Raw genomic sequence first — 19,870 nt, 5'->3', positions numbered from 1 at the left:
CCCTTGTTAAAAACTAAAGTGTCTTGAATCCCTTTAATATTAACATTGCAGGTACATGACTTGAATAAGAAAACAGTTTAACAGCCTTATCTGTCCAAATGTCATTGAAATCCATTCATGGGTTTTTGGAGATATCCTGCTGACTGCCGGACAGAGAGAACCCAACGGTGGAAAGATATCACCCTGAATCCTGTGCTTCCCTCTGCAGGTTCCTGCCAGATCGGCTGGGCGTATTACTGCACAGGGGCAGGGGCGGCGGCCGCCATGCTGCTGTGCACCTGGCTGTCTTGTTTCGCGGGGAAGAGGCAGAAGCGGTACCCGTACTGAAGGGAGCTTCGCGGGGGTACGGGGAAAGAGAGAGGAGCCCCGGACCTCACACCAGTACAGCACATCAGGCACCAAAGACACCAAGTCATTATGGTGCATCATGGGACACAACTCATCTGACAACTGCAGGGACTGTTTCATAATTCAACGCACACGCACACACACACACACATACACACACACACAGCTTTAAAAAAAACTTGTTATTTTCTCAAGAGCTGTTCTTAAATGAAAATGGACCAATCCTATTTGTAAAATTGTTACATTTCTTTAAGTATTCTTTTTTTTCTTCTCTTCTTCCTCTTCAGTCATTGGTGTTTATGTGCATAGTGTGCCCTGTGATGATGAAGAGAAAAGTAATCTTGCTTCATTGTTCCGTGAAGTGTTTCTGTCTCCTCTTCCTGTCTCATCCTTGCCTTAAACACAAACTGAAATGCAATAATCCCTCTCACGTAAAGCAATCCAACACTGGCTGCCTGCTTCCTCGACTCGACTCGACCTATTCAAAAGTCTAAGCATAGTTTATTTAACGCATTCATAAGATGATATATGTTGTGTATGATAATGTATTTTATCATATTAGCACATGTTTTGTATTCACTCTTCAAAGTATTCTTTGTCATTATTCTCATTTTGTAAATAAATGTTTATTGAAATGTGGTATTCAAAGTTATTTGGTCCAACATCACGCCTTGAGGTTAACTGAACAGGCTTCCTCTCACATTCCTGAAAAGCTTTTCCCATGACCTCTTGATCTCCGTAGTGTTCATTACAAGTGGGAGTCCTTCCCCCCCGAAAATCGATAAAGAGGATAAGGCTTGGAAGTGCTTGTGAATTTTAACTATAATTGATCAGGTACAGTGACCTCTAGTCAGACTATTTGCCTTTCGATCAGGTTACTCAACTTCAAAGTGTCTTGAGTTTTCCAGACAAAGCCTGAGATTCAATCACACCCTGAGAAATGAAGTAGCCGCGCATCCATCAGCTTAATGTCAAGGTCCATCTCAGAGTCCCTCCACAATGTGAATAACAATAACGGTAGCTGTATGTGAGCTGAGCCCAGCTTTCCAATCCCTATTTTTAGTCCTTTTGTTGTTCCTCTCTGTTTTACTATCCTTTGATAAACAAATAACTCTTCAGAGATTCCTCCATGTCGAGTGTACAAAGTCAACTCCCTTACAATGCAGCAGTACTCCAAGTCTTTGGCCCTCATTATAGCATGCATGTTTTCTCGTATAATGGCAAGCCCCCCTCCTCCATCGTCACTTGAGAAATCGCTCTCAGTACTTGCTCTTGCTCTGTGTAATAGCATGGCTCCTCTGTATTCTGCTCTCTCTCCGGCTCTGATCTGCTGTGCTGATTGATATAACCCACGATTATTACAGAATGTCAACCAGATGCCTCATTAGCGCAGGCTGTCACATTGGGGTTAAGTTGGTCTGCCCCCTCCTTTTCATCAGTACCCATCCCTCAGACTGACTGGCCCTTTAAGAGCATCTGCATACCTGCAGGATTTGAGCATTTGATGCAAATGTTCAAAATGCAATCACTTTAATGGGTGGAACCAAGAAATAAATGCAGATTAGCTCTTGAAATACTTCTCGTCAAAATAGCTAAACACAGTATATATCAATGTGAAAAATTACATGGATCATCTTTTTTCCATTACATTTGTGATTTTTCAAAACCAACAGGAATACACTCTGGATTAGCTCTTGAAGCTGCAAATTAGCTGCTGGATCAAAAATTACAGTCTGCATTAGAATGTTCTTTTAATTATCCTAATTAATTTTCTTTCACTTTTAAAGAAAACTGCAAGGAAAACCAGCACAAACAGAAATTCATTCCACAAAGTGAATGCTGCTGAAATGACAGGCAACACAATCGTATGGCGTCAGTTGAAAAGCCTTACATTGTGCTCCATCAGTTTTAATATTATAGTAGCTGGCATTATTTGAGAGACAAAGCACTAATATTATGCATCAATTATTTTCCTTCGGATTAGTTCTCTTTCTTCGACAATACCCTAGCGAGATAATTACTGCCCTTAAGAGCAGCTCTGCTTAAAAAAGGTGCTGTGCTACTTTAATAATAATCTCCCTAAAAATATTGCATTATTAATTGATAGTGCTGCAGAATAGCAAGATAGTAGTCTGTCCGCCTCGTGTAATATACTACATGTGAACGCACTGGCAGTGGAGTAAAGTTGATTTTAAGTGCAGTATCTGCAGCACAAAGGCAGTCACACAGGTGTTTCCCATTAACGAGAAGGCAAACAATCAGTGTTCCCCAGAAAGTGCAGTAGTTTGGGCAGAACATACACTACCGTTCAAAAGTTTGGGGTCATCCAGACAATTTCGTGTCTTCCATGAAAACTCACTTTTATTTATCAAATGAATTGAAAATTGAATAGAAAATATAGTCAAGACATTGACCAGGTTAGAAATAATGATTAATATTTGAAGTATTAATTTTGTTCTTCAAACTTCAAGCTCAAAGGAAGGCCAGTTGTATAGCTTATATCACCAGCATAACTGTTTTCAGCTGTGCTAACATAATTGCACAAGGGTTTTCTAATCAGACATTAGTCTTCTAAGGCGATTAGCAAACACAATGTACCATCAGAACACTGGAGTGATAGTTGATGGAAATGGGCCTCTATACACCTATGGAGATATTTCATTAGAAACCAGACGTTTCCACCTAGAATAGTCATTTACCACATTAACAATGTATAGTGTGTATTTTTGATTAATGTTATCTTTATTGAAAAAAACTGTGCTTTTCTTTGATATTTCTGATTCAAAGTCAAACTAAATATGTGTCTTATACGCATGCCTTTAGTGTCCCCACTGCAATTAGGAACTGCCAGTTAGTGGGGTTAACTACGAGCAGGATAGCTGTGTGGTCTGTGTATTGCGAAACATAGAAGCCCTCTGCTGAGAGATATACACTGTATCAGGAATCGTTATTCTTAGTCTTCATTTAAATTAAACACTTTTTATTGTAACTTTTCGTCTCCTGACTTTTCTTCGGGTCCACCCAAAGGTTTTTGAACACAACAGCTCCCACAGATGTGTTCCGACATTACCTTTCAAGCTACGTCAGTTAAAGCTCCAGCTCCAGCAGGAGCATTATCCCAAAACCGGGTGAGACCTGGTTATAGGAATGTTATACTTTCTAAACACCAACAGTGTTATTCCAGAGAACTTGCTCTGGGCACGGTCTCAAAGAATAAAAACTAAACATTGTGTGCTTCTCAAAGCTTGCAGAGATGGTTGGTGCATCTCCCTGAATGGATCTCTGTTGAATTATTCAAACTGAAAAAAAGGAAAACCAGCCTCACAGCCTTCTTTTTACTCGGGGAACATGAATTCCTATCGGGATGGAACATCAGAGACAATTAACAAAGGGCAAATATGTCAGCACCCCATGGAAAGCCGACTGTAATGTGAGTTATATATGCAGAGAAGATGCAAGAGCAGCATTCGCTGAGCTCCTATCTGATAGGCATTGCAACACCGCCGCTCTGTTCAGTGTAATCAACTCTGCTATCAGCACTCTGCCTAAAGAATCCGTGATAAAACCCACTGCACGCTATACCCAAGTACATAACACTACATGGCATGATATGAACTAAATATTGTGTGTAAGGAGACCAACACATTCCCACGGGTTTAACGCCATACAGTATGTTCTTCCTTACCAGTACCAAGAGTTGTCAGGCTAACTTCCTCTGGTACTTTTTATATCTTCCTGTGACATTTCTGTGGTACTCGGAGAGACTTGTGTGGACTTTTGGGACACCTACCACAGGAATGCAGCACATGTTCTGGAGTAATTTACCACATGTTATTTATGTGTATGGTCCTGTGGTAAGTCTATCAAAAATACCTCACAAGTTTCTGAGGAATGGAATAGGACCCCCTTAATAAACATCACTGTGGTATGTGGGGTACCAGCGTGTGATTCTCTTTACACAATACCAAAAATGATTTTTTTTGTGAAAACATTCATTAGAATGTGTCCACAAAAGGCTTATTTTTCCGAAACCATCACTCTTTCGTAGGCTCACCTTAACTTTCCTGTATGTCTGCTATGAGCTTCTCTGGCACTGCTACAGAAGATACAACATGCTAACATCATCTAGTATGGTGGTGTCATTCTATTTGGGAGTATTTAATAAAGCTGGCAGGTTCCCTCTGTATTCGTAAACTGTAACTGTTGCCTCTGAGAGGAAAAAAGGGAGGAAAGGCAGCCTGATCCATCCCCAAAGGCCTGTGAAGGATAAACCTGTTAGTACTGAAGACAGGGAATTAAAAAACAGGAACACGGTGACAGCATCCAAGTTAATTATCAGGATATCTACATATGCTCTCAGCTTAAGAATGGGGATGAAACCTCTGTTACGTAAACATGAAGTCGAGATCAACTTTGGATCGTCCCACAGAGTGACCTTCACCATCCATGAAGCAGCCCCGGCCCCATGGCACACAAGGTCGTGGCTTTGCTTCTTTGATGTCCATCTGTAAGAGCCTGGTAATCAAAGTGGATTGCTTTTTCGTTTCAGCTCATTCATTCACAATACTAAGATGTGCCTTGGAACCAGGCTGCATCTGTAATGGGATCTGTATGCACTGTTTTATTACATCAATGCACACACAATGGTTTTAATTTCACACAGGACATCAATTTGAACATTTGACATTGGCATTATAATTAGCCTTATATGTTAAAATATGCAATAAGACTCTTGAAACAACACATATTATGTGTCTTTTAACTTTATATATTTAACTTTTAACGATGTATATACATATATATAACCCTAAAGTATCTTTCTCTGTTTTTAAGGGGTCTCTGATAGTCCTAAATATACACCTGATGTTCTATATATAGCTTGAAATATAGACTTTTTTTGTGTTCAGTAAGAATCATTTTACCTAAAAACTCAACCGAAGCCGCAACATGTCAGATTATGCGACATGGGCAACTACACTGAAAATATTTTTACATCACATTTGACTGACTTGTTTTGGTCCTCAACTTGTCATTTCCCCAGAGGGGCTTCAAAGTTATCAAGCTGCCACTTGAATGAGTCTTGCTTTTCATATTCTCTTCATAAATAACTCTTGTGAATTGCTCTTTTCGTCAAGGAGGCCCACGTGGGTGACCCGATCCCTGGATTGAGAAACCTCCACACTGAAGGTTCCTAACGTCATTCAGTTAGAATTCTGTTTTGGCCCACAGCTGCTTCATGTCAGTCTACTGCCAGCACAAACTCAGAGAAGTGTCACAGGCTCTGACATATCCCATAGTTATGATTCTGCATTTAAATGCTCCCTCTTTCCCCTTACAGACTTATCAGTTCCTAGAGAAACATGATCTTTAATTTCATAACCAGTAAAACCCCATGAATGATGAGCTAGTTGGCCTTGTGTCATTTATTAAGGAGCAGATCAGACTCAAACAAACAGCCTGACAACTTCACTTCAGCAAGGAATACAAATGCTGTGTTGTTACAACTCACAGAAGGTCCAAGCTTGTTCGAGTCGAGGTGAGGTGGAAACAACTCTCTTTACTTGCGAAACAAAATACGGAAAGTACAAAAACGATCCGGTTACCGAACAAGGAGTAGACACAGACTAAATATATGTGTACAAAAAGTACAAAATGAGTTGTTCCAAAATAACAGACTTTGATTATGATTAGTAGGGCTTCAAGTATACTCAAGTATACCAAGATTAAATATACTTTGCATATTTATTGTTCACCTGTGTATACATGGGAACGAGACACAGGTGGAAACAATGAGGGTGAGGCTTGCAATCATACAGGAGGCAGAGAAGTGGCTGAGGGCAGGTGAAGGTAATGAGCAATCAGGGTCAGGGCAGACAATCACAGGGACAGGAAGTGCAGGGAAACAGAGGACACAAGAGACAGGACTTCAAAATAAAAAAGGAAGCACACAGGATGTTACAAAGTTGCTATTCATGGTTTTAAAAGAGAGATTACCATGCAAGAGACATAACATGCCTTCTGTATAGGTCCATTCAAGTTACATTTAAATGTATTTTATATATCTGTGCATAGGCATAATCAATTGTCTGAACTTTTGTCTTAGAAAATGTGTGTTCAATATTTTTTAGTTCAGCCACTTTCTTTTCTGAAAATCCACACAAAAATTCATGAAAATCACCAGATGGACGTGGCAGTTGGTCGCCTTTGATTTACCCCTAGTCTGGTAGCCTATTCTATAATACCAAGATCTTATGGCTATCTTGTCTTATTTGATCAAAAAGGAATTTGTTGTTGAAATTCCGTATTACATCCAGACAGCAATCATTGAATCAAATGCTCTGACTGAAAAATCCAATATCTGAGGCTGCAGGTGAATAATACACATATAGGCCTACAAGCCACAAGCTGCTTAACAATTGTGAGTACTAACAGTAGCCATGTCAGCTGTTTACATTCATTGGTGTATAGTTGTCTGTCTCTGTCATAGACTGTGATCTCTATGTGTCAGACTCAGCCCTGTGATTGGCCCGATTCCTGCCCAGGGTGGAGAACTCATTTACTGCACCTCACGCCCAATGTCAGCTTGGATTGATTCCTGCCCCCGGCGATCCCCGGAGGAATCGTGGTTATAATCGATGGAACTTTATCCAAAAGTGCCCATAACATTTTACGAAACTGCTGCAGAGAAACTGTTGTACAATGCCCAATATTGACCTCATTATTGCCTAAATGTTCTTCCTGTGGTGGAGCACTGGTGTTTAAACTGTTTGTGTGTTGCACAAGATGTTTGGGATATTCTGCTCCACACTGTTTTTCCTATACGTTTTGAAGTTTCAGCCCCTATAACTACAAAACGTGTATCATACACTTTAATATTTGTGCTGGCTATTTACAATTGCATCGCATGTTTTGGTGGTCTCCATTCATTGATTTGTGATTATGAAAAGTACTGAAAGGTTCTGCCATTGTGTTAATCCATGACAGCGAACAATGTCTGCATTACTTTGTAAACCAGATTTGTTTTACTATGATTACAAAGTCTGCATTGTGTAATCTCATAGGCTACTGTGAATTGGATACGAACGTGAACAGACTTCTATCAGCGCTCCACTGACATGTCGTAATCTCTGTTACTCCATGAACTCCGTCGGTGGTTGTCAGTTTAACAGAAAGGTACATCTTGGTACAGTTCGCTCAGAAAAGTCAAAAACACTACCGCCCGAACAGGGACTTGAACCCTGGACCCTCAGATTAAAAGTCTGATGCTCTACCGACTGAGCTATCCAGGCTCTACCGGCGTCTTGAGGTATGACCTACAAACATTTTTCCAAAGCTGATGCTGATATTGACGTTTTGTAGTATTACAACAATTTCAACAATATGTACAGTGTGGACACATTAACACACGGTGATGGTTTGGAAGACAAATAATATAAGAGGAGACTTTAATCGTGTATTTTAGGTCCTAAGCAGTTCAAAAACAGAACCAGGGCTCTCAAGTCTCACGCATTGAGTGAGACTCACGCATTTCGGTCTTAACTCACGCACTCCCGCCACACATCGTATTTCTCACGCTGAAAAAAACTCGGCTATTTAATGTTTGAATGCAGGGGTGCTCAATACGCCGATCGCGATCGATTGGTCGATCGCGGTCGCTGCAGAGCTCCGACGCCGGTCTGCGCGCATCGGGACGGAGCAAAGAAAAAGTCACTAGCACCCCCCCCCCCCCCCCTATTACTATTAGGAGGCGATACTCTACCTCCATCTAACGACCACGCTCTGCACTACAAGTGTAATTTGCTTCCGTCATATGAGGAAATTAGGAGCGAGGAAGTCGCAGCTGAACAACAGTAAAGTAGATTTTCTGAGATTGAAATGTTAAATGTGTTTTTTATTGCTCGTCGTGAATGTCTCAGTGTGAGCACTGAAGATCAAATCAAGACGATCTTCTTGCCTCCATCGGCTCACTCTGCGGTAGCTCACGTTAGTAGTTGTTTATATTGTTGTGGTCCCTTTGTGGTCTATGAAGGAGCTCGATGGAGAGATACTCAGTCCAGAAGGTCATCGGTGAGGGCTCTTTCGGTCGGGCCTTGTTCGTCTGGTGTAAAAGCAGTCAGGAGAAGTATGTGGTCAAGGAAGTCCAGCTGCCAAAGGTATGTGCAAACAGAGCAGCAACAACATAAGGGGATGTTGGATGTGGATCACTCTGTAAATCAATCTGCTGCAGACTACTTTATTCCAGACTGTTATATCCCTGGGGTAGGATATGGAAATGGTAGGCCTATTTGCTCTGTGCTGATAACCTACCAGACTTGGAGGCTGATTGTTTTGCAGAATAGAGAATAGATCCTCCATGTATTTGCATTTTTATAGCGTCACTCTGAATTGGAGAATTCGAGGAGAGAAGCCATCCTGCTGTCCAGAATGAAACATCCCAACATAGTGGCCTTTAGGGAGGCATTCGAAGGTATTCACAAGTCTATCTCTCTTCCAGCAAGACAAACAGTTATTGTGGTTTGGACTGCCGGATAGACTGTGCGCTTTTGTTTGTTCAGCTGATGACTCCCTGTGTATTGTGATGGAGTACTGCAGTGGAGGAGACCTGCTCCAGAGGATTCAGCAACAGAAAGCTGAGCAGTTCTGTGTCGATGACGTAAGCCCCGACCTTCCTGCAACTGTTCTCAGAATTGTGTGTCTCATTTGATGTATTTCGTGTTTTGTTTTATTGCCATCTTTTGTTTCCAGATCTTGAGGTGGTTTGCTGAAATGTGTGCTGCCGCGCTGCATATCCACGACAGAAGGGTTTTGCACAGAGATCTGAAGTCCAAGGTGCAGTACTCTGTAGACATCATAGTTTATAGTTACTATAAACGTTAATATATATATATCTTTATTCCAGACTCATGCGTCCATAAAACAACAAACACAAATACAACAATAATATATAAGATACAATACGAGGAATATATTCCATTGTATGTCTGAAATGGTTAACATACATAAAATAGACAATACAAACTCATGCGTAGGGCCAGATGAGTCAGTAATTGAGTTCATTGGTTGATGTGAACGCTGGGGAGGGAAATGAGATAAGATCCCAACTTCATCTCCCACTTAATATACTTAATGTTATTATTTTGGCCTCATCTCAAGCCGTCGCTTCTTTTTCATTTACGTACCCAGAACATTTTCCTGACAGATAATGGCACAATAAAGCTCGGGGACTTCGGCTCGTCGTGTATTCTCATAAGTAATACCATAAGTAATACTATAAGTAATACTGTTGTTACCATTAGTAATACCATGAGTAATACAACAAGTAATACCACAAGTAATACTATAAGTAATACTGTTGTTACCATAAGTAATACCATGAGTAACACAACAAGTAATACTATAAGTAATACTATAAGTAATACCAAATGCAATACTACAAGTAATACCATAAATAATACCATATGCAATACCATAAGTAATACCACGAGTAATGCCACCCACAAGTAATACCACAAGTAATGCCACCCACAAGTAATACCACAAGTAATACACTTTGGACCAGTGATTAGCTCGCAGTGGTCAAAAACTCCACAGGTTACCTTTTTAGATTAAAAACAACTGCTGCTGTTTGGATTAATATATATATGGAAAATAGAGGGAACCGTCTTTTAATTATATCATTGTGTTTTTAACCTTATCAGTTTATTAATTATAGTTCAAAAAGTCTTATTTAATTATTCTGACGGCTCATTTCAGACTCAATGCAATTCCTTCTGTATATTAACTGATAACATATCTGCAGTATTTAATCTCTTTGTTGGAACATTATTAACATTAACTTGTCTCACTTGTAGTTGCTACAATACCACTGAATGCACTGCAAAAAGAAGTGAGGACTCATTGACTGGATGAAGGAAATCAGCCAAAGCTCCACGTGTTCCTAAGTTGATTACCTCTGCACCTCGTGAACTGCAGCTTCTCACACAGTCGGCCTCTCTTCCTTCTTCCGTCTCATCAGCTGTTTGACATGTTGATTTAAAAACAATCGTGACTTTAGATAAATCTGGAAAGCTGCAAACATTTAGTCCACCTGAAGACACTTCCCTGCCTCGCGCGGTTCAATGTGCGATGCTGCGATGCTGGTGATCGACTGAGTTTTCATTGTGAAAGAGACACACCCATGGTTTGATCAATATTGTTTTAATTGCTAGGATCTGCTTGAAGCTTATGGCACGGGCGCAGCCAGAACATCACGAAGGCTGCAGAGTTTAAAATACACGAGGACGAAAGTCAATCAATTCTTTTCTCTCAGGCCCTTGGATCTTGCTCGAGATCCCTTTAATTTCAAACTGAAGTCATGGGTGTGCGGTGGTCGTTGTGTGCGGTGGTTTCCTGGTCTTTGATACTTTGAGAGGAGCGCCAGGAAAAAAGAAGAAAGAAGACTGAGGTAAGGCATCAGTGTAAGTGGGGCTCACAGAAAGACCGCACGTCCCAGAAGATTCTACATTCAGCAGCTTCGATCTCCTTCGTCGTGTCTCCTCCTCCTTCCTGGCTCTCGTCGACTCATCCTGAAGCTTAAAAGTGTCGCCCGACCCGTCGCAGATGATGTTCTGATACAGCCTCGGCCGGAACAGTCTCCACCCGGCCAGTACCAGTGTCTACAAGAGACTACGGAGGAAAGACGACCAACCCTCAACAACCGCTTTCAAGACGGCTGGTGAGGCAGTCCTGTTTCACCTTATGACGACACGCACGCTGTGTTTGGCATCATTAATTTAAAGATAAATATAATAACGAGTTATTTTGAAATTTATTTATTGGTTGGTTGGTTGAGAAAATATATCATGATATATTCATGAATTCATGATATTGTTGTTTAATAGTGTTTAATATTATTTAATTTATTTTATTGGTTGGTTGAGAAAAATATATTTATAAATTATATTAAAGAGTTTGATATTATTTAATTTATTTTATTGGCTGGTTGATAAAATTATATTCATGAATTATATTAAAGTGTTTAATAGTGTGCTGTTTTAATCCACCAGCCTCATCCAGAGCTCTTTTTTATTATGTGTGCACAAGGTACATATTTTAGCCAAAGATAAAATAACTATTTTATTTTGTATTCAGCAGCAAATAAAGTTTTTATGAATTGTCAAAAAATGTCCTTCACAGTTCACTAATACGTCACTTTTAAAAATAGTCTAAAAAATCAGTTGAAAGCTGTCTCAGCTGAGCTGGAACCATTGAGCTAAATTATTATGGCTCAGACATTTACTGGCTCGTGTGCCCACTCTTAAAGGAAGGGTTTTAATACTTACTTTTAAATGGGATGTACTTCTTGAATTTAAAATGCTGTACTGTAACTTTGCATTGTGTGTATTTATCCTACTATTAACAATTATCCTATGTTGTTGTTATTGTTTATCTTGTCTTTTATGCTGTACGGTCTGTCAGGGACCATACCTGATGCAAATGAGCTGAAGCTACACTCTGATGTACGAGCATCGAATGGCTTACATTTATGTTTTAACTGTACATGGTCCCTTTTAATAAAGATAATAACTAATAATATCTGAAATAACTGAAATTACACACAAACGACTATCTTGTGCACAATCATTGTTGAAAAAGAAACCTCTCAGGCGGTTCCATAGAAAACACTAATAATTACATAAATATATCTATTATTGATTTTTACGTTTTGGGACGTGGGACCAAAATCTATTGTTAAATTCTAATCTGTCCGGGCTGTGGTTTTCCCACAAGTAGTGTGTTTTTTCTCTGGCTCTACACGGTGTGTGTTTTCCATTCACATGTGTTGATTGGCATTGTGGTTACCCATGTCCCGAAAGGTCAGCCAGCCACAGGTTGAAGGAGCTGCAGTGTTTCTGGCAGCGTTGCTAACCAGCAACACTCGGACCGTCAGCCCTCGCCGACCCACCAGCCGGGCCAAACACCGCGATGCCTGGGACACAGGGCGACAAGGCAAGCCTGAGAGGCAGGCTGAGGGTGAGGTTCGAAGGCAGCGAAGGCACCAGAACGGCGACGCTTCAAGTCAACCTGCGTTTTCACATAAAAGTCTAAAATAAATAATCTTTAATGACAAATCTAAACAAAACTATGCATCTCTGTAAACCTTCTCGATCTAGTGATCATATGTGTGCATCATATTTACTGCCTTAAATACATCTTGTAAAGGAAAGTTGATTTTAACTTTGGTCATTGGTTCTTATTTTAATGCTATAATTTTAAATATTTAACATTTTCCTGAAAAGGAAATCCCGTTCAATCATGACTTCGTAACTGGCAGTGAATGAGAAAAAAGAAAAAATTAATAATCCCTCACTAATAACAATATATTAATATTCCCAGAAAACATCTCTCTTCAAACTATATTTATTCATATTATCATGCAAAATTACATTTTGCAAAGAATTATATTTAGAACACATTATGATAATATCTGAATAATTGATCTGATATATGATGACATGATGATCAGATCAGTGCTCGTTACCTAAGCTGATCCAGTCATCCAGCATTTCCGCTTAATCAAAATCCAAAATAACTCGACCGATACATTCACAGAGTAACCTTCGACTTGACACATGTTGTTGTTTTTGTTATCACCCAGTAACCCGCGTGGGTTGTGGACATGTGAGCCACTTACCTGGGAGTTTTCCGGGGCCCCAACTAATTTGACCCTTGTATCACGATCGCTTCCTGACATGTTCTTTCCCTCAATGTTACTTGATCACCAAAATAAGGCTGGCTCTAGTTTGTAATCAAAGACCAGTTTCATTGTCACAGGGACCAAATAGGACCAAAGAGTATTTCAACACTGCATTTTCATACAAGCCTCCTAAAATAAAGTTGTTTCACAATAAAGAAAGCTTAAAAACGAACAAAACCACATTTATCTTCCTGACGTAACGCCCTCCGCTATCACCTTTATGGTGGCTCTGAGGATGGGGAATCAGCGCCTCCGGGGCCTGCGGTCCCAGCACCTGCTTGATGAACCTCTCGACTCCCTCTCCGGCTACGTCAGAGCGGGTAGCCCGACTGGCTGAGGACAATGATGCTGGTTTCTATATTTGTCGAGATGCACGCCTCTTATCAAACGCTACGATCTCCGCCGCCATGCTTCCAGGAGCATGGTTTCACCCCGCGGAGTCGCCCAAATGTTAACCACCTAGGCCTCACGCAAGAGACAGACCAATAACTTGATATCGAGACATAAAAATATTTAACACAATGAGATTATATACTCATATAGTAGGACGGAAACACAGTCGACCTTGTTCATGACAGTGTTGGACTCCCAGGAGCCCACAGAAACAAGCTCTCAGGTCTCTAGTTAATGAGTCAACATAGGATGCCAAGGCCTGATGTAAAGCAACAATGGACCGAGAAATGTTGAATAGTTTTAATCCTCTCATCATGCTTCATAGTTATAGCTACACCACCGTCAAACTTTAGAACACCCTAATTTTCCCCAGTTTTTATTGAAATGTAAGCAGTTCAAGTGAATAACCTGAATGGTATTAAAGGTCAGCGTGCAAACTGCCAGGAGGTTAAACAAAAAAGTTTAGCAAAAATAGTGCAGATTTCAGGGTTATACAAAAAGGCCTTTTTCAAGGAACAAGTCATGGGTTAATGACTTGCAGCTGTTCTGAAAGTTTGCAAGTTCTGGAAGTAAATTAAGCCTCGAGAGTTGATGCTCACGATTCCTCCAGGTGTCTCAACTTTAGTTGATTGCTGTCTGTGGAACAGCAGTGTCGGAACAGACTGTGTTGCGACACCCTCTTAAGCATTATTTGGACAGTATTGTACTGCAGGAGGTCGTATATTGCTCTTATAATGGCAAGAAAAACACAACTAACAAAAGACAGACCATTCTGTGGAGCCGAGCATTCCTATAAACCTTAGTGGTAATGACTTTATGAACTTCTTTAATGAAAAGATTTTAACTATTAGGGCCAAGATTAATAATCTTGTTCATAACCAGCCAATCTGTTTCAAGTGGAATGGCCTTGAAACCGCTGTATGCCCTGGTATATTTGAGGATTTTCCCATCAACCGTGACCAATTATTTCAACGGTTTTCATTTTAACACGCTCACCTGTCTCTGGGACCCCATCCCTATTTAGGCTGCTTAAAGACGCTTTGCCTTTAATTGGCGGCTCTCTATTAGATAATATCAATGTCTCTGCTAACAGGCCACGACCACACTCCTTCAAGGTGGCTGTTATTAAACCTCTCCTGAAGAAGCCCACTCTGGATCCAGAGGTATTGGCCAACTACAGACCGATCTCAACCTCCTTCCTCTCCAAGATCCTGAGAAAGTGGTCGCAAATCAGTTGTGCGACTTTCACATCATAATAGTTTATTTGAGAAATTTCAATCAGATTTTAGAAAACACCACAGCACCGAGACGGTACTGGTGAAATTACAAATGACCTCTTAATGGCAGCAGATAAAGGACTCTCTGTCCTGGTCTCTATTAGACCTAGTGCTGCATTCGACACCATTGACCATGACATCCTGTTACAGAGACTGGAGAAATGATTAAGTATTTCAGGCACGGCACTAATTTGGTTTAAACTTATTTATCAGATCGATCTCAGTTTGTATTTGTAAACGATGACGCCACAACACCAACGTTAATCACGGAGTTCCACAAGGTTCTGTGCTTGGACCAATTTATTTACCTGATATGCTTCCTTTGGCAATAATATTATCAGAAACACTCATAAACTTTCATTGTTACGCAGATGACACCAACTATATTTATCGATAAAACCAGAGGAGAGCAACCAACTCAGAAATTCAAGTATGTCTTAAAGACATAAAACATGGATGACCCGCAACTTTGATGTTAAACTAGACAAAACCAAGTAATTTTAATCGGCCCTGAGCACCTCAGATCAATTATCTGGCAGGATGTGGATTCTGTAGACGTATTGCCCTGGCATCCAACACCACTGTAAAGAATCTTGTTATCTTTGATCGACTTGTCCTTTAACTCCCACGTAGCAACCAAGGACTGCATTCTTCATCTACGTAATATTTCGCAAAATCAGGCACATCTTTGTCTCAAAAGATGCAGAAATTGGTTCACGTTATTACATTTCGAGACTGGATTACTGCAACCCTTATTAGCAGGCTGCTCTAATAACTTTAGGTCCCTCCAGTTGATCCAGAATGCTGCAGCCTGTGTTCTCACTAAAACTAAGAAAAGAGATCACATCACTCCTGCACTAGCTGCTCTGCACTGGCTCCCCAGTGCAAACCAAGAATCACTTTTAAAATTCTTCTCTTAACTCTACAAAGCTCGATTGGTGATGCTCCATCATATCTTTATGAGCTTGTCGTACCATATTGCCCCACTCTAGAGAGCTACGCTCATCAAATGCGTGGACTACTTGTAGTTCCTAGAGTCTTAAAAAGTAGAATGTGGGAGCCAGAGCCTTTAGTTATCAAGCCTCTTTTATGGAACCAGCCCACCTCAGCCTGGGAGGCAGACACAGTCACCTCGTTAAGAGTAGACTTAAGACCTTCCCTCTTTTGACAGAGTTAGTTAGCCGAATTAGGTTTGTCTGGTCCAGCTCCCTCGATATGCCAATATAGGCTTATAGCTGTCGGGATCGCTTTAGGATGCCTGAGTACCCATTTCTTCTCCTTAAGGATGAATTTTCATCTCAATCACACGTTGCTCAACTCTGCTTTCTCCCGGAAGTCTCTGACTTTATCGCTCATGTAACACGACCTGCGAGACGCATAGATCCTATCCGCCTGATGGATCGTCTGGTCGTGGAATTCCTGCTCGCGACTACGCCACTGTCCTGTTGAGACTCCGCCCACCCTCCCTCCCCACCGCCATCTGCCTGATGGACTGGAGGTCTCCATCGCGGAATATGCCTACTATGAACTATTCATACCTGTCATATTCATTGAATGGTTTCAACTTAAATCACCTTCTGTACACATTACATCTGGCTGCATCTGTCCATCCTAGGAGAGGGATCCTCCTCATGTTCTCTCCAGGTTTCTTCCCTTTTTTTCCTGAAGGGTTATTTGGGAGTTTCTTCCTGGTCCATGTGAGGTTTTGGGGCAGGATGTCTATGTACAGATTGTAAAGCACTCCGAGACAAATTTGTAATTTGTGAAATTGGGCTATACAAATAAACTGAATTGAATTGAATTAGTTTCTTTAAAGGAACAGTGCGATAAAAATGAAATGCATTATTATTATTGTAACCTCCTTTGGAGGAATTGAGGGGTTCTAAAACTTTAAACCGGTAGTGAATATTAAATAACGTGAGTGGTGCAAGAAATACTCAGATCCTTTACATCAGTAAAAGTAGATATACGACAGTAAAAGTGCATCCACAGGAGTATGAGATGTGAGGCCCATGTTGTCTTGTTTAAGGATCATATATATAATACTGCCATGCCATATATCATGTGTTTATGTGTGAAAAGCAACAGTGTGTCAGCTAAATGTAGTGGAGTAAAATACAATAATGCCACCTCTAGTGTAAGCATATAAAGCAGCATGTACGGAAATACCCAAGTGAAGCATGCTGCAAGTACCTCGAACGAGTACCACACGCGTACTTTACGTTGGTTAACGTGACATTCCACCACTGCCTGAAGTCAAACATGCCATTAGTCCGGCTGCGGAGTTCAAAACAAACGGACATCTGCAATGTCACGACGAACCCAACGGGATGACGCGATTTAACGCTCGCGAGCCGTTATTAACGAGGTATGTGGTAATAACAACGTAGTGACGTAACTTAAACACCAGAGCTGATAAACTGACACTGGACCCAGTAGCTTGTGTTTCGTCGCTTAAATAAAAAAACATCCGGACGTGAACGCCTCACCTGAAAGGGGCATCCGCCTCCGTAGGGCGTCTTTATCTTTCTCACGTTACCTGCTATAATAAATGTATTTAGTTTTAAATTAAACTAGCTCGCTAATTGAGGTGCATGGATATACCAAATAAACATTCCGGATGCAGTTGGTGACTCTTCGTCTTCTTCGTTGGTGTTTGATTTGGCACAGTGGCATCATGATGGATGTCTCCGCCTTTTTAGGTAACGCACGCACGCACACACACACACACACACACACACACACACACACACACACACACACACACACACACACACACACACACACACACACAATCGCTCACTCACACATGTATATTTATCAGGGTTCGTACGGTCATGGAAAACCTGGACAAGTCATAGAATTTTAAAACGGTTATTTCCAGGCCTGGAAAAGTCATGGAAAAAACTTAAATCACAAAAGTTCTGGAAAAGTCCTGGAAATGTTGTTAAATTCACACGTTCATTTACGCCGAGTTTGAAACAATTAATATGTTTTTGAAAGAAAGACGCTCAGAATATAAACCGGCATACGCTCTCATACTGGCGGCGCAATTATTATTTTTTCCCGTTGCAAGTGAACGCACCTTAACCGGAAAGTTCGCTGGCCATAGCAACAGCAGCTCGGGAGTCTGGATCCGCCGGCTGGGTCCGCTGCCCCCCCATATACACATATTTTATGCCCATCTGGATTATTGTTAAAATAGATCTAGATACAGGTTATTAGTGAATGTAGGAAACATTAAACACTTTGTTCAGTAACGGTGACGATGAAAATATTATAGCCTTCAATGTTTATGTCAAAAAAGTAGCAGGAAACTGCAGGGAATCGAACCCCATCCCAGCAAACCAGGAGTACCATTACCAGTGTCTTTTGCTGTGTGTGTGTTTCTGTATTTGTGTGTCAAACATTTCAAGGATTGACTGCATTTTTTTCAGCAGTTTGAATATTTCAGTTTGGTCATGGAAATTTGATTTAAAGTCCTGGAAATCCATGGGCCAAAATGTGTAAGAACCCTGATTTGCACTAATATGTATATATATATACACACTTACTTTCTGAGAGTGAGATGTTGCTTTGGTTGGTCAACAGAAAATTAATTGTAATTAATTGATTAATCATCACATATTAATCGACTTGTTATATTTGAGGGTTTTCCTGTTTTAAGGAGAAGTTTCTGACGATGAACTGATTATTTAAATTTGTATACAAATATTTTTGCATATTTATATTTAAAGGTTGCAACTCCCACCATTTTATGACATTTTACAGTTTTGTATTCCATATGGAACATAAATACATCTTCATTAAACAGAACATATAAACTGTCTTCTTCATTTAAGTTTTTGTATATATTATGTCTGTTAATAGTTTAATTGTTAACTTCCAATAGTTCAATAATAACCTCCACGACTGGTTGATGTTAAACACTGTGTGTGGTAGTGCAGGATGATGGCCACAGTGTACGTGCGTTTCAAACAGGTGGAGGCTCTGACGGGACGGCGGCGAGCCTGCTGAGCCGAGCTGACTGAACTGGGCGTCGGGTTGCTGCCCTGGGCCTCGACCAGCTCCTTCGGGATGTGCCGTGGTCGCCAATCTTCCAGGTGAGCGCCTGGGTCAGTCCATGTCGTCAGCAGCCTGTGCAGTGTTAAAGGTGTGTGTAGTGTGTGTGTGTGTGCAGAAGACCACGCTGTTCTCCATGCACCTGGTGGGGCGCGGTGCGGTGTGATCCATCTTGTCCAGACGTCCTGACCTTGCTCCGCATGCCTGCATAGCCGCCGCCTCCATCCACAGCAGTGAACGCCTTCCTGTCCGGCTCACATCGGGTCTCGGACTCTGGGCAGCATCTGACACTGGGGCATCCTTCTACGCATCCTTCTTACGCGAGGAGAGGAGAGAGAGGGAGAGAGAGAGGGAGGGAAAGAGAGAGGGATGGAGATGGAGAGAGAGGGAGGGGAGGTGTGGAGAGAGAGAGAGAGAGAGAGACTCTCCGGATACATAATCCCCCGTTCAGAGTTCTTCACCTCCGCTGCGTTCCCTAACTCCTCCTCGGTGTTCGTGTCGTCCGTGGTGATGTACGGCAGTCTGCCCGGAGTGGACGTCGTTCGCAAACTGCACTGGACTCCAGGAGAGACGGTCCGTCCTGCAGCCGGAGAGACGGCTGATCGTAGTTTTTGTTAACGCAGTTTTCTAACTCCTCAGATGTTTTCGCACTCGAGCAGCTCCCCACGTCTGTCGTCTAGAGAACAACGATGACGCGTCGTTGCGCCGGTAACGCCGCCTCGGCGGCTTGTTGTTGATGTTGGTTTGTTTGTCTCAGGGCTACGCCGCTCACATCATCAGCTTGTTGTGTCCGGAGTGGTTTCTGGCCTCTCCAGGGCCATCAGCTCATCATTCCTCAGCCGTGTCCGGAGTGGTCTCTGGCCTTCTCCTCATCAGCTCTCAGCTACATCCGAGATTTCAGGTACTTCCTCTGCTCTGCTCCGCGTCTGCTTTTGAACGTCGACATATTCAATGTAGCCTACGTGACTCTCGATAAGAGTTCCTGAAAATGAATCGCGCGCGTCGTTTAACGTTTTGAATAAAGTTCTGCGTGTTGACGAATGGAAATCGTTTC

The 19,870-nt window shown here is 41.4% G+C and overlaps 2 protein-coding genes and 1 non-coding gene across 3 annotated transcripts in view; 2 read left to right on the top strand and 1 right to left on the bottom strand.

Moving 5' to 3' along the window:
* The window catches only part of LOC130210269 (LHFPL tetraspan subfamily member 6 protein), a 39,550-nt gene extending 38,567 nt beyond the window's left edge, over positions 1-983 (top strand). The window contains exon 4 of the mRNA XM_056440301.1: positions 209-983. Coding sequence (XP_056296276.1) covers positions 209-327 — 119 coding nt within the window. The 3' untranslated portion in view covers positions 328-983. The remainder of the gene's footprint in view (positions 1-208) is intronic.
* Positions 1-10,423, top strand: part of LOC130210270 (serine/threonine-protein kinase Nek3-like) — a 77,816-nt gene extending 67,393 nt beyond the window's left edge. The window contains exons 2-6 of the mRNA XM_056440302.1: positions 8,378-8,501; positions 8,722-8,815; positions 8,904-9,001; positions 9,094-9,177; positions 10,200-10,423. Coding sequence (XP_056296277.1) covers positions 8,378-8,501; positions 8,722-8,815; positions 8,904-9,001; positions 9,094-9,177; positions 10,200-10,217 — 418 coding nt within the window. The 3' untranslated portion in view covers positions 10,218-10,423. The remainder of the gene's footprint in view (positions 1-8,377; positions 8,502-8,721; positions 8,816-8,903; positions 9,002-9,093; positions 9,178-10,199) is intronic.
* On the bottom strand, positions 7,565-7,637 carry trnak-uuu (transfer RNA lysine (anticodon UUU)). Its single transcript has one exon. It is a non-coding gene; the product is annotated as a tRNA-Lys (tRNA).
* Positions 10,424-19,870: the final 9,447 nt, after the last annotated feature.

This window comes from Pseudoliparis swirei, chromosome 20 (assembly GCF_029220125.1).
Source record: "Pseudoliparis swirei isolate HS2019 ecotype Mariana Trench chromosome 20, NWPU_hadal_v1, whole genome shotgun sequence".
NCBI classification, from domain to species: domain Eukaryota; kingdom Metazoa; phylum Chordata; class Actinopteri; order Perciformes; family Liparidae; genus Pseudoliparis; species Pseudoliparis swirei.
The sequence above is the reverse complement of the archived record's forward strand: the minus strand, read 5'-3'. Positions and strand labels throughout refer to the sequence as shown.